Genomic DNA, 19,327 nt, shown 5'->3' with positions numbered 1-19,327 from the left:
AATAATTTCATTGTAGGTAGTTTATAATCTCTTTTTTTTAATTTATTTATTATTATTGTACTTTAAGTTGTAGGGTACATGTGCATAACGTGCAGGTTTGTTACATATGTATACTTGTGCAATGTTGGTGTGCTGCACCCATCAACTCATCATTTACATCAGGTATAACTCCCAATGCAATCCCTCCCCCCTCCCCCCTCCCCATGATAGGCCCTGTGTGTGATGTTCCCCTTCCTGAGTCCAAGTGATCTCATTGATCAGTTCCCACCTATGAGTGAGAACATGCGGTGTTTGGTTTTCTGTTCTTGTGATAGTTTGCTAAGAATGATGGTTTCCAGCTGCATCCATGTCCCTACAAAGGACGCAAACTCATCCTTTTTGATGGCTGCATAGTATTCCATGGTGTATATGTGCCACATTTTCTTAATCCAATCTGTCACTGTTGGACATCTGGGTTGATTCCAAGTCTTTGCTATTGTGAATAGTGCCGCAATAAACATACGTGTGTATGTGTCTTTATAGCAGCATAATTTATAATCCTTTGGGTATATACCCAGTAATGGGATGGCTGGGTCATATGGTATATCTAGTTCTAGATCCTTGAGGAATCGCCATACTGTTTTCCATAATGGTTGAACTGGTTTACAATCCCACCAACAGTGTAAAAGTGTTCCTATTTCTCCACATCCTCTCCAGCACCTGTTGTTTCCTGACTTTTTAATGATCGCCATTCTAACTGGTGTGAGATGGTATCTCATTGTGGTTTTGATTTGCATTTCTCTGATGGCCAGTGATGATGAGCATTTTTTCATGTGTCTGTTGGCTGTATGAATGTCTTCTTTTGAGAACTGTCTGTTCATATCCTTTGCCCACTTTTTGATGGGGTTGTTTGTTTTTTTCTTGTAAATTTGTTTGAGTTCTTTGTAGGTTCTGGATATTAGCCCTTTGTCAGATGAGTAGATTGCAAAGATTTTCTCCCATTCTGTAGATTGCCTGTTCACTCTGATGGTAGTTTCTTTTGCTGTGCAGAAGCTCTTTAATTTAATGAGATCCCATTTGTCAATTTTGGCTTTTGCTGCCGTTGCTTTTGGTGTTTTAGACATGAAGTCTTTGCCCATGCCTATGTCCTGAATGGTACTACCTAGGTTTTCCTCTAGGATTTTTATGGTATTAGGTCTAACATTTAAGTCTCTAATCCATCTTGAATTAATTTTCGTATAAGGAGTAAGGAAAGGATCCAGTTTCAGCTTTCTACTTATGGCTAGCCAATTTTCCCAGCACCATTTATTAAATAGGGAATCCTTTCCCCATTTCTTGTTTTTCTGAGGTTTGTCAAAGATCAGATGGCTGTAGATGTGTGGTATTATTTCTGAGGACTCTGTTCGGTTCCATTGGTCTATATGTCTGTTTTGGTACCAGTACCATGCTGTTTTGGTTACTGTAGCCTTGTAGTATAGTTTGAAGTCAGGTAGCGTGATGCCTCCAGCTTTGTTCTTTTGACTTAAGATTGTCTTGGAGATGCGGGCTCTTTTTTGGTTCCATATGAACTTTAAAGCAGTTTTTCCCAATTCTGTGAAGAAACTCATTGGTAGCTTGATGGGGATGGCATTGAATCTATAAATTACCTTGGGCAGTATGGCCATTTTCACGATATTGATTCTTCCTATCCATGAGCATGGTATGTTCTTCCATTTGTTTGTGTCCTCTTTGATTTCACTGAGCAGTGGTTTGTAGTTCTCCTTGAAGAGGTCCTTTACATCCCTTGTAAGTTGGATTCCTAGGTATTTTATTCTCTTTGAAGCAATTGTGAATGGAAGTTCATTCCTGATTTGGCTCTCTGTTTGTCTGTTACTGGTGTATAAGAATGCTTGTGATTTTTGCACATTAATTTTGTATCCTGAGACTTTGCTGAAGTTGCTTATCAGCTTAAGGAGATTTTGGGCTGAGACAATGGGGTTTTTTAAATATACAATCATGTCATCTGCAAACAGGGACAGTTTGACTTCTTCTTTTCCTAACTGAATACCCTTGATTTCTTTCTCTTGCGTAATTGCCGTAGCCAGAACTTCCAACACTATGTTGAATAGGAGTGGTGAGAGAGGGCATTCCTGTCTTGTGCCAGTTTTCAAAGGGAATTTTTCCAGTTTTTGCCCATTCAGTATGATATTGGCTGTGGGTTTGTCATAAATAGCTGTTATTATTTTGAGGTACGTTCCATCAATACCGAATTTATTGAGCGTTTTTAGCATGAAGGGCTGTTGAATTTTGTCAAAAGCCTTTTCTGCATCTATTGAGATAATCATGTGGTTCTTGTCTTTGGTTCTGTTTATATGCTGGATTATGTTTATTGATTTGCGAATGTTGAACCAGCCTTGCATCCCAGGGATGAATCCTACTTGATCATGGTGGATAAGCTTTTTGATGTGCTGCTGGATCCAGTTTGCCAGTATTTTATTGAGGATTTTTGCATCGATGTTCATCAGGGATATTGGTCTAAAATTCTCTTTTTTTGTTGTGTCTCTGCCAGGCTTTGGTATCAGGATGATGTTGGCCTCATAAAATGAGTTAGGGAGGATTCCCTCTTTTTCTATTGATTGGAATAGTTTCAGAAGGAATGGTACCAACTCCTCCTTGTACCTCTGGTAGAATTCAGCTGTGAATCCATCTGGTCCTGGACTTTTTTTGGTTGGTAGGCTATTAATTATTGCCTCAATTTCAGAGCCTGCTATTGGTCTATTCAGGGATTCAACTTCTTCCTGGTTTAGGCTTGGAAGAGTGTAAGTGTCCAGGAAATTATCCATTTCTTCTAGATTTTCCAGTTTATTTGCGTAGAGGTGTTTATAGTATTCTCTGATGGTAGTTTGTATTTCTGTGGGGTCGGTGGTGATATCCCCTTTATCATTTTTAATTGCGTCGATTTGATTCTTCTCTCTTTTCTTCTTTATTAGTCTTGCTAGTGGTCTGTCAATTTTGTTGATCTTTTCAAAAAACCAACTCCTGGTAGTTTATAATCTCTAAAAATATTATCTGAAAAAATATTTGTTTAATTATGGTCCCTAAAATCCTATATAATACTTTTCTATACATAAGTAATGCAATTTTTAAGTTTGTATATTGTATGTTTCCTCAATTGTCCTAACAACTTAGGCTTGTTATAAAATGTATAACCCTTGTTGTGATTGATGAATTCAGTAATAGGGGATGCTTAGGTTAGCCAATTTAATTTAAGCAGCTGAAAATCTGCTTCATATATTAACGAATTCATATATTTATAAACAAATTTTATTACAAATTATAAAGTAGCTTACATGCCCTGAATTACAAGCCACAAAGAATTGAACATCTAATAATGAAAAGTAGGAATTAATAACAGAAAGCTGTAACATTTGAATACTATAACCTGCGGCGGTCCGTCCTACAGATGATTGAGACACATACCCAGACACCCATATTCAGTGAAAGAGCAGCAAGGGTTCTGAGCTGATTACAGACACCAAGGAAGGTGCTGTAAAGAGTCAGCAGCCACAGTCCTGGCTAGCTGGCCCTGTGGGCATTTACTAGCAAAGTTTTAATGACAAAGGCTTTGAGTCAACACACCTGTGGGTAATTAATCTGGTCACCCCCCCCACCCCAGGAGAGCCATCCTGCCCATGGGTGATCAAAAGTTAGTCTTAAGACCACATAAGTAAATAAGCTATTTAGATAAACTACTCTACCTTCCTTTGTACCCACTTTAAGCTATTTAATCAAGGTAAGAATTAGGCTGCTTTCAGCCATAACCTTATCTTGAGACTTTTACAAAACCCTCTGGCCTTCCAAGAAGATTTGTGTCTATGTCCTATAACTTCATATTAAAATGTTTTTCACCAGCTTGACTGAACTCCCACAATAACCGATGAAGAAACACGGTTTTTTTAATTAATTAATTAATTTATTTATTTATTTATTTATTTATTGTAGAGACAGGATCTCCTTATGTTGCCCAGGCTGGTATTGAACTTCTGGGCTCTATTTAATTTTTACAATACATAGTTTGGATTTAGTAAGTGAGAATTAATTACAGTTGAGTCTTGAGCAATGAGAGTTAGGGTGCTGATCCCCCATGTAGCTGAAAATCTGCTTCATATGAAAATCTGTTTCTTTTGACTCCTCCAAAACTTTACTAGTAGTCCACTGTTGATCTGGAGCCTCACTGAAAGCATAAACAGTCAATTAACTCATAGTTTCTATTTTATATGTGAGCTGGAAGAAAGAAACTTTTATAAGAAAGAAAAAATATATTCACTATTGAGTGGAAGTGAATTATTATACATAAAGGTCTTCATTCTTATTTGCCTTCATGTTAGTAGTCTGATAAGGAGGAGGCAGAGGAGAGATTTGTCTTGCTATCTTGCAGTGGCAATGGAAAAGAAAAATCTGTCTATTAGTGGGCTGCTACAGTGAAACCCTTATTCAAGGATCAACTGTGGGACGGTGACTTGTGTCACTAAAAAAGTAACTATCTTTAGAACTTGAAATTTAGTAACACTTTTCTGGCACCATAAACAAATGCCAACAAGAATCACAAAACTTAGCCAGGGTGCCTCAGTACCAAAAGGAGATTATTTTTCAAAGATACTTACTGAATGTAGAAGTCAGAAAAGCAATTTTTTTGTTGAGAAGCGCAGGTTATGTTACATAGTCTTGTACCAACAAGGTCTCACTATTATCAACTTCATTCCCCCTAAGTTGAAACCAAATAAGATATATTTACTTCATTAGAACAAGATATGTTGTTCTATCTGCTGGATAATTAGTGTGTTAATAGTAATTTGTTACAACAAGAGACTGTGTTTCTAATAGTCAAAATATTATCATTATAAATATTCAAATAGCTTAACTCTAGGCTCAACAAATTATAATAAAGCTACACAAATCTTTCATAAGAACAAAAATGCTACTGTGATACCTAAATGTGACATAATGCATTGTACAATATGAACTATATGAGCACTTATTTATTATATATTTATCAAAGGACCTCTATAAGTTAGGTTTTGCAAGTTGCAAGAGACAAAGATAGAATACACATTGTTTGGGTCTTTGAGGTGCTCATAATACAGTACAGGTGTCCCTATTGAATTTCTGCATTTTTCCAACAGAATTTTCTAAAAAACATTTTTTATTCATTTATCCACTTGTCCACTTAACAACTGTCAGGTATCTTTATGGCACTAAGCATCTTCCTTGTTATTATCATTGTCATTTTTTATTATTTACTACTTTACTAAGGTACTAAGCATTTTTCTTGTTATTATCATCTTTTTATTATTTATTACTTTATTTAGTGCTTACTCTGTGCCAGAACCCCTTTGGGAGCTTATAATTATTACTTATTATGTCATGTTGTTACTGTATTCAGCATGTGTCAGACATTTTATATCCAAGGTGAAGAATTAAAGCTTTAAAAAGTTTGATAGTGTCCAGGCGCAGTGGCTCACTCCTGTAATCCTAGCACTTTGGGAGGCCAAGGTAGATGGATTGCTTGAGCTCAGGAGTTTGAGACCAGCCCGACTAACATGGTGAAACCTGTCTCTACTAAATATGAAAAATTAGCGGGGCGATGTGGCCCCTTGCCTATAATCCCAGCTACTTGGGAGGCTGAGGTAGGAGAATTGCTTGAATTGCATTGAGCTGAGATCACACCACTGCACTCCAGCCTGGGTGACTGAGCGAGACTCTGTCTCAAAAAAAAAAAAAAGAAAAGTTTGGTAATATTTCAGGAAAGCATACAGAAGGGGTAGAAGTTTGCCAGGTGAAGAGTCAGGAGGATGATATTTAGTAGAAGAATCTAGTATAACCAGATTGTGTGTTTGGCAGCAGGAACATCTGCAGGAACACCTGATGAGGGTGCACCTTTGGCGGAAAGAACACCTGCCACAGCTGAAAGCTTGGTGGAAAAAACACCTGACGAGGCCGCACCCTTGGTGGAGGCAACACCTGACACAGCTGAAAGCTTGGTGGAAAAATCACCTGACGAGGCCGCACCCTTGGTGGAGGGAACACCTGCCACAGCTGAAAGCTTGGTGGAAAAAACACCTGATGAGGCTGCACCTGATGAGGCTGCACCCTTGGTGGAGGGAACACCTGACAAAATTCAATGCTTGGGGAAAGCGACATCTGGAAAGTTGGAACAGTTAGCAGAAGAAACACCTAGAAAAATTACGAGGCCTGCAAAAGAAACATATGGGCAATTTATATGTCCAGTAACAGGAAGACTTAGGAAGATCGCATGGGAGAAAAAGCCAAGACCTGTAAAGACTGAACGCGTGGCAGTAGTAACATCTAATAAAACTAAAGTTTTGGAAAAAGGAACATCTAAGATGATTGCATGTCCTACAAAAGAAACATCTACAAAAGCAAGTACCAATGGTAAGATGCTTGAGCGAACTTTGTAAGGTTTATTGGCACGTCGGGTTCCCTAGTGAAAAAAGTGTGATGTGGGAGTAGTTGGGAATGACTTGAATATCTTTTTTATTATTATTATTATACTTTAAGTTCTAGGGTACATGTGGATAATGTGCAGGTTTGTTACATATGTATACTTGTGCCATGTTGGTGTGCTGCACCCATCAACTCGTCAGCACTCATCAACTCATCATTTACATCAGGTATAACTCCCAGTGCAATCCCTCCCCCCCTCCCCATAATAGGCCCGGTGTGTGATGTTCCCCTTCCCGAGTCCAAGTGATCTCATTGTTAGTTCCCACCTATGAGCGAGAACCTGAGGTGTTTGGTTTTCTGTTCTTGTGATAGTTTGCTGAGAATGATGATTTCCAGCTGCATCCATGTCCCTACAAAGGACACAAACTCATCCTTTTTTATGGCTGCATAGTATTCCATGGTGTATATGTGCCACATTTTCTTAATCCAGTCTGTCACTAATGGACATTTGGGTTGATTCCAAGTCTTTGCAATTGTGAATAGTGTCGCAATGAACATACATGTGCATGTATCTTTATAGCAGCATGATTTATAATCCTTTGGGTGAATGCTCGTCATCACTGGCCATCAGAGAAATGCAAATCAAAACCACAATGAGATACCATCTCACACCAGTTAGAATGGCAATCATTAAAAAGTCAGGAAACAACAGGTGCTGGAGAGGATGTGGAGAAATAGGAACACTTTTACACTGTTGGTGGGATTGTAAACTAGTTCAACCATTATGCAAAACAGTACGACGATTCCTCAAGGATCTAGAAGTAGAAGCACCATATGACCCAGCCATCCCATTACTGGGTATATACCCGTGACTTGAATATCTAAATAAGGCAAGCTTAGGCTACACTTTTTAATAGTATAGGAATTAAGTAGCTCTTATTCTGTAGGCCCTGGAAAAATTCTCACAGTTTTTCTGGCTATAAATAGTAGATGAACTAACGAAAAATGGCTAAAACCATAGGAACTAAAGTTGTTTTGGTGGTACAGGGATATCATAGGATCTCACTGTCTGTTTTTTTTTTTTTTTTTTTTTTTTTTTTTTTTTTTTTTTTTTTTTGTGAGACAGAGTCTCAAACTGTCACCTGAGTTGGAGTGCAATGGCGCAAGCAATCTCGGCTGACTACAACCTCCGCCTCCTGGCTTCATGCGATTATCCTGCCTCAGCCTCCCAAGTAGCTAGGATTACAGGTGCCTGCCACCACACCTGGATAATTTTTTTGTATTTTTAGTAGAGATGGGGTTTCACTATATTGGCCAGACTCAAACTTGTGACCTGCTGATATGCCCGCCTTGGCCTCCAAAAGTGCTGGGAATTCAGGTGTGAGCCACTGTGCCCAGCTGGGATCCCACTTTTGGTTGGTTAATTAGCAACAGCTCCAGTAATCATGCTCTCTCAAGACAATATTTAAAAGCTGGAAGGGTTGCTTTTGTTCACATGTTTCTTTTAAAGAGGGAGAAAACTTGGAAGCTTGCAGTAATCTTCCTGTAACATTTTATTGGCTGGATTATACCACATGCTTATATCTAAACCAGTCACTAGGAAAGCAAATGTAATTACTGTGATTAGCTTAGAATAATAATTTCTCTTTTTGAGATGGGATTGGGGTAATGGAATACTGAACATCTAAAGAAACTTGTGTTTCTGCAGCAAGAAAGAATAAATAATGTCTATGCGTAGGAAGTCAGCAATGTTTTCTGCAGGGATTCATTGAAACAGTTTGAGCAGGGGAGTCACAAGATTAGATTTGAGTATCAGGGCATACTGGATATGGTATAAGGCAGAGATTGGCAAACTTTTCCTGTAAAGTGCCAGATAGGGAATATGTTAGGCTGCTGGGCACGGTGGCTCAAGCCTGTAATCCCAGCACTTTGGGAGGCTGAGGCACGTGGATCATGAAGTCAGGAGTTCGAGAACAGCCTGGCCAACATGTTGAAACACCGTCTCTACTAAAAATACAAAAAGTAGCCAGGCATGGTGGTGTGCGCCTGTAATCCCAGCTACTTGGGAGGCTGAGGCAGGAGAATCACTTGAGCCCAGGAGGCAGAGGTTTCAGGGAGCTGAGATCGCACCACTACACTCTAGCCTGGGTGACAGAGCAATATTCCATCTCAAAAAAAAAAAAAAAAAAAATGCTAGGCCATGTGGTCTCTATAACAGCTATCGACGTCTGTATTGTAGGGTGGAAGCAGTCATAGATAATGTATGAGCAAATAGGCAAGATTGTACTCCAATAAAACTTTGTATAGAAAACTGTTTGGTAAGCTGAATTTGGCCTGCGGCCTATAGTTTGCTGGCCCTTCATATAGAAGAAAGATGGAGGGTAATTACATAAAAAGATTTAAAGATGAAGCTTTTGTAGTAGTTCATGCTATAGTCCTTTTTTTTTTTTTTTTTTTTTTTTTTTTTGTCACCAATCTGTGGCCTAGTATCAATCTATTATGAAAGTTTGACCCGGCCGGGCGCGGTGGCTCACGCCTGTAATCCCAGCACTTTGGGAGGCCGAGGCGGGCGGATCACAAGGTCAGGAGATCGAGACCACGGTGAAACCCCGTCTCTACTAAAAATACAAAAAAAAAAAAATGAGCCGGGCGCAGTGGCAGGCGCCTGTAGTCCCAGCTACTCGGGAGGCTGGGGCAGGAGAATGGCGTGAACCCAGGAGGCGGAGCTTGCAGTGAGCCAGGATCGCGCCACTGCACTCCAGCTTGGGCGACAGAGCAAGACTCCGTCTCAAAAAAAAAAAAAAAAAAAAAGAAAGTTTGACCCATTCAGGGTAAAAAGAATCAAGTTCAGAAGCTCAATTTACACATTTAAACATGTAGGTCTTTCTTTGCCATTATTTTACTTTGATTTCTTTTACTGAATTTTTTTAACTTAAAAAATACAATAGTAATTGGTAGAGTTTCTTTTTCCCTGTGAAAGCCATCAGTTAAGGGGCCATGTCTAACTAGGAAATTTGAGTGAATTCACTTCAGATGCGTTTAGAATATTTCTGTTATATATTCGTGTTCTGCCTCATGGTGCTCAGTATTCCTTGGGTCTTGCATGGACCTTGATTTAATTCTACGAAATGTGGGAAATTTAGGTTACTTAAGGCAATCATTTTTCCTATAAATTTGTAATGTTTCTCCAAGGAGGCACAAGTTGATTGTGAAGATATTGTTGCATTAAGGAAAGACTATCTCATTGTAATTAAAGCAGTTTTTAATTTATATGCAGTACAAGTTCTTTAAGCTTATTTATCTAAAACATATACACACCAAATATACTGTCATGGCATATTGAAATTTAAAAGGGTTGGATATATATTTTGCTAATATCAAAAAGTTAGTATTTTGCAGACTCTTATTTATTGATAAATAATTTTTTTGAAGAACTATGTAATAAAGATTGCTTAGTCAATAAAACTAAGTAATAGTAAAAAACAAAAACTTAGAAAGTAATGAGAGATGATAGGTAATTAAAGTTACCTGAATGAATAGCAAATCTCTGACATAGTGTGTTTCACGGGAGAAGAGGATATGACTTTTGTGAAGAAATAATTAATACAAACTAATCAAATTTTTATTTTATTTGCATTCTAATGAGTATAAAGTTGATTTTTAGATTTTAAGATTGCAACTCTAACCAATTGACTATAGAAGTGGTGGTGGTTATCCACCAATAGAATATACAGGCTACAGAAGAAAGTCCACAGATTCATGAATGAAAATAGATTTGTATATGTTTTAAAATTTTATAAGAAGAAATGTTCTCATGAATGTGTCTGTGATTAACCTTTTATAGATCAGAGGTTCCCAACAGAATCCAAACAAGAGGAAGATGAAGAAAATTCTTGTGATTCTGAGGTACTGTGTATTATTGATGTTATTATTCTCTAAGAATATTAATACTGAGTGATGTGAAAATATAAAGTCAGAGGCTTTGACTTGGTTTTCTTACCACTGCATATGCTCAAGAGAAATTCTGATTTTTCTAAAAACATTCTTGGCTGGGCATGATGACTCATGCCTGTAATCCCAGCACTTTGGGAGGCCCGAGTTGGGAGGATCACCTGAGGTCAGGAGTTCGAGACCAGCCTGGCTAATATGGTGAAGCCCTGTCTATACTAAAAATACAAAATTAGTTGGGTGTGGTGGCACACACCTCTAATCCCAGCTACTTGGGAAGCTGAGGCAGGAGAATCACTTGAACCTGGGAGATGGCTGTTGCAGTGAGCTGAGATCGTGCCATTGCACTCAGATCGGGCCATTGTACTCCAGTCTGGGTGATAGAGTGAGACTCTGTCTCCAAAAAAAGAAATATTTAAATATCTATGTGCTAAGTAGATTACTGCTTGGTAGTGAAATTCTGATAATTTTCAGAATTAGTTTCAGACAACTGTGTAGTATAGTGTAAAAAATAAGGCTTAGAATTCACAAGTAATTCACATGAGTTCTGAGGTGAAATTTGACCAAAAGCTAAAGAATTACTCTGAGTCCACCTTTGGGCAAATATATGATTCGGTAGTATATCTAGACATACAAAAGTTCTAATTGGATTCATAGAAAACCAGTTTAAGCTGTGGCTTTGTACAACTTGAAACATAAAAGATAACGCTTTGGATTTGAAATTATTGACATATCTGTATTGTCCAGTATAGACCTGAAGGAACATTTGAGGAGAAAACAATGCATAAAGAATAGGAAACCAGTGGGACTATAATAACAATTTGTTTGAGTGTTTTAAAAAGTAGAAATTATTTTTACAAATAGAACTCTTTGAGTCTGTTTGTGGTAGCCATGCTTATGCAACATAAGTACCAAATAACAATGATGTAGTCCAAGGTCACAACTGTGGAAAGACACAGGAAGTGACTGACCTCTTAGATCCAAGCCCCTGCTGCACAGTGGTAACAGAAATGAGATGTCAATAGACAAGTTGACTTTATCTAATTTGTCCATAGACAAAAAAAGACTTTCTAATACTTGTCTGCTGTCATTTAAACATAAGATACATATAAGTTTTCCTTAGTACTTTTTCATTTTATTCAAGTACTTTTTCTATCAGCAGACATTTTATCAAAAACATTTTGATTATTTTAACTCCCCGTTTACCTAAATAAAGCGACTTCTACAATGCTCTGAGTATACTTTATATGACTTATTCTTAACATTGTCTTCATGCCATGCATCATTTTTAACACTAAGTAATTCTATAATCATGAGTATTTTCAATGTTTAATACAGTATGTATTTGCAGCTGCACTCCTCTGGAGGGGGCACCGATGCAGGGAGTCTGTCCCTTGCAGACCTCTGACCCGGCGACAGATGAATAAAGTACATTGACACACAGATATTCTGCTCTGTCAGTCCAGCTGAGGGTGTCCAAGTGGCTTACAGACTTCCTGCTGAGTTCTGTAAACAGTTGCCACTATGGCCCTGATCAGCTAGTCAGACTCACAATCATTCAGTAAGATTAATTAACAAAAGCTTGAGTCAACACCATTAGAGGGTGATTGACATTGTGGACTTCTAGAGTAAAAAGCCCTTAAGCGCCTGTGGTACATCAAAAGTTAGTCTTAAGATTATATGAGTAAACAAGCTAGCTAGGTAAACTACTCTGCCTTCCTTTATGACTACTTTAATTTGTTTAAAGGTAAAGATCAAGTTGCCTTCAACCATATATATTACCAAAGTTATACAAACTTCTCGGCCTTTCAAGAAGATTTGTGTCTATTTATATAACTATCTCTATCTAATATTTTTCCCACCAGCCTGATTGAACCCCAACATGTGTTATTTCAGGTAGCAAGTGTTGTACTTTGTTTGATGTGCCTTCTTGATTTTTGGTGAGGAAGATAAAGTAAGATATTTTTAAGTGAGCTACTTTTTGAAATATACAGATGAGTGAAAAGTTTTGTCAATGTTGCTTATTTTTCATGCTCAGTAACCAAGTCAATAGCCACATGAAGATAACAGATAAACTTTGATCTAGATATAGCATGTGTGAGGTTTTCTATCAAAATGTTGTGATTTTCAATATGTGCCTATCCTTAAATCAAATTGCCTTTGAAATCAGAAATTGAGTTTAAAAAATATTTTAATTAGGAATTTTGATGCTTCTTTTGATTTTAAATTCAAAATTATCTATTGATACTACTTTTAACAGAGTCTCTTTGAGAGTTCTACAAAAGTTCAAGTGTATATACCTGAGTCTATTGATCAAAGTGTAATGAAGCATGTAAATAGAGAAGTAGAAGGTAAGAACCATTTTTTATTTGAAAAGTCATTTAACCATATGTTTGTCTAAATGCATGAAGAAAGATATATGCTCATAGTCAGATAAAATTACCCACTAAATACATAACATTGAAAAGAGATGAGTAAAATGATGATAAGTTGTATATATTTTCAGGTTTTGGCAACAGGATATATATAGAGTACACAAAACGAACTGAATTATTTTTTGAAACCAAGATACTCTAAGAAGTGAGGAAAGTCTGGAAATAAGTAAGAGAAAAGGAGTAAAAAGGGAAGGAAGACTAAGGAAGACAGAGAGAGTACAGGGAGTTCATGAAGGAATAAGAAGCAGGTTTATATAATGGAGGTGGCAAAATAAAACACTTTTTTAAGAAAAGATAGATCATGGTTAGAAAGATGGCAAGAATATAAAATGATCCTCCAGTACCAAAACTGGTCAGAAAATTATAGCTCTGCTTCTTGTTCCTTCATAAACTCCCTGTACTCTCTGTCTTCCTTAGTCTTCATTCCCTTTTATAGTCCTTTTCTCTTCCTTATTTTCTGACTTTCCTCACTTCTTAGAATATCTTGGTCTCACTAGGTTTCGCTATTACAATCACTCATGACAAATATATATTTAGTTGATATTATCTATTCAAATGAAATATATTTGAAAGTAAGAACATTGGCTTTATTTTTAAGAAAATGAGTTGTTTTGGCCAGGTGCAGTGGCTTATGCCTGTAATCCCAGCACTTTGGGAGGGTGAGGTGGGCGGATCATGAGGTCAGCAAATGGAGACCATCCTGGCTAATATGGTGAAACCCCATGTCTACTAAAAGTACAAAAAATTAGCCAGGCGTGGTGGCAGGTGCCTGTAGTTCCAGCTACTCGGGAGGCTGAGGCAGGAGAATAGCCTGAACCCGGGAGCTGGAGCTTGCAGTGAGCCGAGATCGCACCACTGCACTGCAGCCTGGGTGACAAAGCGAGATTCTGTCTCAAAAAAAAAAAAAAAAAAAAAAAAAAAAAAAAAAAAAATGAGTTGTTTTGATAAAATTGCCATTCCACAAAAATTTATTATAGACTAACGATACACAAAATCAGACGATTTATAGGAACTAAAAATATACTGAATTTATACTTGAATAATAAGATTGCTTTTTAAAATAAATACTGTGGTGACTTAACAATATAAAAGTTATTTATGTTTAATATATCTCTTGCAGTTAATTTATATATAAATATATCAATATTGAAAGCTTATTGTAAATTATTTCCATGATGAGTTTTATACATCTTCTTGCATGAATGGATCAAGAAGCATTCAGATGGATACACTAGAGGATACAGAAATGTAGGCATATGATTACACCATATGGTTATGGAAAACAATGAATGTTTATATTTAGTATAATGACCTAAGTATTTATCCAAGCTGATCAATTCATGGCACTTCACTGATGAGATGTCAGTTCTAAATTCAACTGAACTCTCATCGTAACTATATACCTTTCCAAAGATAGGCCACATTAAAGAACATGATGAATAGAATAATATAAATGATTCTAATGTGTTTCTTTTAGTATATGGTGTAGCCTTCCATGTTCAGCTTTGACATTTATTTTCCTATATCAACTCTTTTTACACGTGAAACACAATCTCGCTTTTGAAGTCTTAACTGCATGATCTGTGAAACCTATATTTATATTTTCTTCAGTGTATTTCTGTCATGTGAGTATCCTAAAGAAAGAAACCAAAAGAAAAGCCCCCTAAACCTAAAGGAATCATTCTCAAAGCTGAGCAAGAGGACTCAATTAGATACTGTCATTGCATTCATTTGTGGTTGGTTTTGTCATATTTACCTATGATTGATAATAAATCTCTTTTGCTTTTTAGAGTTTCCTGAAAAGCCCTCTGACTTTAAGGTATTGAATTTTATAATTTCATTTTGAATGACTTATTAACTACGTATTTTGTGAAGTATACATTCTTTATTAATCATTTTGCTTCCGAACCCATTTAGCCTGCTGTTGACATGCAAAACTCTGTTCCAAATGAAGCCTTCGAATGGAAGAATGAACAAACGTTGAGACCGGGTAAATTTTTCAATTTAACTATGAAAAGATGAATATTTCAATATTGGATATTTTGATAGTCTTTCTATCCCTAATGCTTTATTTTTTTCAACTTTGATGAAAAGATTTGATCTAAATAATGGCAATAATGATATTTATGTTTGAAAAACTGATATTACAAGAACAGTAATTTTCAATAGTATTTTTTTTTAAATGTTGCCTTAATCTCAGTTGTTTCTACTTTTGTATCCTGAAACTGTAATGTTTTCTATTTTGAATTTGTATTAAAGATTTAAGAAGGTGAATTTTGAAACTCTACTTTTTTTTTTTTTTTTTTTTTTTTTTTTTTTTTTTAGTTCTTCTAAGCTTAATTCAAATTCCACAGTTTACTTTGGGGAACATTTATTTTACTGATATAACAATTGTGTTTTAACATTAATTACCTCATTTCAGTGTTGTCACTTTGAGAATCCTAAGAAAATCAGTAACTCTGATTACTGAACTCTTTGTGTGTGTGTGTGTCTGTGTGGGTGCCTGTGTGTGTCTGTTTTTGTGAGTGGTACCTTTACCTTGTAAAGATGAGGAAAATAATTAATCATTTCTTTATGAATATTTGATAAACACACTTTTTCATATAACTGTGATTCTGAAGCATTTGGCTTTAGAGTCTTTTTACACAACTACCATTTATTGCCTAGAAGTAACCAGTATTCTAAACCAGTTTTGAAAACTATTCTTATGCATGTTTAAACATTTTACAACACGTGTACGTGGTCATATTTAATATGTAGTTTTTTTTCAACTTCCAGTGCGTACATGGTTGTACAGTGTCATGTTCAGCAATGTTCTTTTTTGATCAGCATTATAATTTTTAGAGACATCCATAATGGACACAATTAACTGTGTTTTTTAATATTAGGTTCTTTATAAAATTCCATTGTATGACTGCACCATAGTTAATTACACAATTTCATGCTGATTAATAATAAATAAAAATGAAAACATGCAGATTTCAGAGTCTTTAAGTTAATCTATTTTTTTAGTTATTAGAAATTAAAACTAAAATATTTAAAGTATTTCCTTGTGCAATCATACATTCCACTAACAATTCGAACTGTGACCCACAGATTATTGGAGCTATGGTATTACAACATGTTAGATCTGAAATGATCCAGGGTACACTTCTAAACATGAGTGAAAATGGTGACTTCCCAAAGTATGATTCGAGTTTGTTGGACCCTCTGCATGAAATGTGAACTTTAGGGATGCTGAGATCAGAAGTTAAATTTGCTTTTTAAAACCAGATATACACTTCATGGATGTCAAATGATAAACGTATCCTTAATGATGAAACGGTCTTACATTTTAGTTTTGCATGTTTGCTTTTTGCTTTAACCTGACTTAAATAGTTAAATATTTAAAACACAGGAATGCATTTTAAGTATTTATGTTTTTGGAGACAGTCTCACTCTGTCGCCCAGGCTGGAGTGCAATCGCATGATCTCGGCTCACTACCACCTCCGCCTCCTGCACTCAAGCAATTCTCCTGCCTCAGCCTCCCTAGTACACATACTCATTTGTAAACCAGTCACTAGAAATGCAAGTGTTTTTACTGTGATTAGCTTAGAATAATGGTTTCTCATTTTGTAGATGAGATGGGGGTAATGGAATAATAAATATATGAATATACTTGTGTTTCTGTAGCAAGAAAGAATAAATAATGGCTACGTATAGGAAGCCAGCAATATTTTCTGCAGAGATGCATTGGAAATGTTTGAGTAGGGGAGTCACAAGATTAGATTAAGTATCAGGGCATTCTGGTCATGGTATAAACCAGAGATTGGCAAACCTTTCCTGTAAAGGGCCAAATAGGAAATATGTTAGGTGATGTGGTCCCTATCACGGCTTTTCAACTCTACCATTGTAGGATGAAAGCAGTCATAGATAATGTGTGAGGAAATAGGCATGACTGTATTCCAATAAAACTTTGTCTAAAAACCATTTGGTAAGCTGAATTTGGAATTCCATAACCATGAATTCCTTGAGAGAAAGGTCTCAAGTCAACACCACTAGAGGGTAATTAACACTGCTGACCCCCCAGTACAAAGCAATCATGCACCCTCGGATGATCAAAGTTTGGTCTTAGGACCATATGAGTAAACAAGCTATTTAGATAAACTCCTCCACATTCCCTAGTTATTTGCTCCATTGCTGTCCACTCACAGTAAAGAGGATTAGGCTGCTTTCAGCCAAATCATTTACTGAAGTTGTGCAAACCTCTAACCACGGCCTTCCAAGAAGGTTTGTGTCTATTTCCTGTAACTATCTTTATAAATATTTTTCTAATCACTTTTTCTGATCCCTGACAAGTAGGGTTTCTTTTTCCCTGTGAAAGCCATCAGTTAAGGGGCCATTTCTGACTAGGAAATATAAATATAAAATAAGTTTGTATTTCCAGTGGCAATGGAAAGATTAAGCAAAGGCAGAAAATAGGTATAGTTAATATGATTTACTGATTATTGAGTTTAAAAAGCTAGGGGACAGAAAAAAATCTCAGGTCATTCATAAGTTTCCACATTGTGCATTAGCATTTACAATGCTCATGGGGAAGGAGTAGGAAACTGTCAGGTCAACAGAGAAGTGCAAACAGTCATGGAACAGACCGAAGTTTTCTTTACATATTGAGTTTAATGAAACATTTATGTGGGATATTTTCAATAAGTAATTGGATTATAGGTGTTTGTAGCTGGAGATAGTACTATGGTTGGAGATGCAGGCCTAGAATAATTTTATTACAATTATTAGGCAAAGCCATAGATCTCAATGAGCTTATCCATTATGCAGAAGATGTAGAATAAGAAGAAAGCCATTGACAAAACCCTGGGACTATCAACATTTTACAGAGTCAAAGGACTTGGTAAAGGTGACTGAGCAGTGGCTAATGAAAAGTAGGAGAGCAGTCAGAGAAAGTGATGTTGCAAATTTCTTTTAAATGTGAGAATTTCATGAGATTACTGAAAAGTCAATTGGATTTAACTTACAAGTTTTTCAGTGGTAATCTGTTCAAAAGAATTCTTTTAGAGTTCTTAAGTGTACTATTGATGTGGTTAATGTTTCTGGTGTCCAAGAAGAAATTTCCCATGATCCTACCTAACTTTTTGTAACTGAAGCAGCCAACATACACAGGGTCTGGAAAATTGTCTAGACTGGAGAGTACATGTGCCAGCATTTTTCCAGAATTGTCAAAAGCTAAGGGTCATGTGTGAGGAAAAGTGCTGTTTTTTATGTGTTTCTTGTGGAGAGTGGAGATCTGTGTTGTCTCTCTCTCTCTCTGTCTCTCTCTCTCTCACACACACACACACACATACACACGTGCACAGTACAGTAATTCACCCTTATCCACAGGGGATATTTTCTAAGACACCCAGTGAATGTCTGAAACTGTGGATAGTATGGAACCTTATACATTCATATTTTTTCTATACATGAATATTTCTGATAAAGTTTAATTCGTAAATTAGGCACAGAAAGAGATTAACAATAACTCATAATAAAATAAAACAATAACAATATATTATAATCAAAGTTAAGTGAATGTGGTCTCTCAAAGTGTCTTGTATTGTACTCACCCTTCTCACTCATATGATAATTGTGAGATGATATAATGCCTGTGTGATGAGATGAAGTCAGGAGAATGAGGTAGGAGTTGTCATGTGGTGTTAGGCTACTAATTATTTCCGGCTATCTGACTACACATCAGAAGGAGGATCATCTGCTTTATGTGACCCTGGATCATTGAGCCATGATAGTGTTGATGGTTGGGATTCAGGAACAGACCATTTTGATGACTAATGGGCAGATAGCATATACAAAGGGATGACTCATGACCTGGGTGAGATGCAACAGGGTGTCTTAATATTTCATCATATTCCTTAGAATGACACACTATTTAAGACTTATGACTTGTATATTTCTGGAATCCCCCATTTAATATTTTGGACTACAGTTGGCCACAAGTAGCTGAAGTCACAGAAATCCAAACCTTCAATATTATATTGTGAAGTATATGTTTGGTCTTCCACACTGTTTTGTGGCATACAACTCATAAAATGTTTAGAATCTCCAAAGTGATGTCTTTGTATGCTAATAATTGAGTGATAACTGACAGTCCCTAGATAGCTTCAGGAAAGGAGCTTGTCACAAAAAAGAACAAGGCATGATTAGAGTGTTGGGACTTTCAGCCCCACCCCTAAACCTCCTAGGAGGTGACAGGAGCTGAAGATAAGGTCAATTACCAGTGGCCGCAGATTTTTTCATTCATGCCTATGTAATAAAGCTTTCTTAAGAACCCAGAATGACTGGGATCAAAGACCTTCCAGAAAGCTGAATGTATGGAAGTATTTGGAGGCTGATGTGCCCTGGGAGGGCATGGAAGCTCCATGCCCCTTCCCCCATAACTTGCCATATGCATCTATTCATGTGTCTCCTTTGTGATACCCTTTATAATAAACTGGTAAATGTGTTTCCCTTCATCTTTGGGGCACTCTAGCAT

General features: G+C 36.7%; 1 protein-coding gene across 1 annotated transcript in view; it reads left to right on the top strand.

The window, feature by feature from the left end:
* LOC144331425 (ankyrin repeat domain-containing protein 30B-like) overlaps window positions 1-19,327 on the top strand; it is a 132,621-nt gene that overhangs the window by 11,208 nt on the left and 102,086 nt on the right. Inside the window, exons 7-8 of the mRNA XM_077947955.1 lie at window positions 5,860-5,954; window positions 6,102-6,411. Coding sequence (XP_077804081.1) covers window positions 5,860-5,954; window positions 6,102-6,411 — 405 coding nt within the window. The remainder of the gene's footprint in view (window positions 1-5,859; window positions 5,955-6,101; window positions 6,412-19,327) is intronic.

Source organism: Macaca mulatta, chromosome 9, assembly GCF_049350105.2.
Source record: "Macaca mulatta isolate MMU2019108-1 chromosome 9, T2T-MMU8v2.0, whole genome shotgun sequence".
NCBI lineage: Eukaryota > Metazoa > Chordata > Mammalia > Primates > Cercopithecidae > Macaca > Macaca mulatta.
This window is presented reverse-complemented; position numbering and strand designations above follow the sequence as displayed.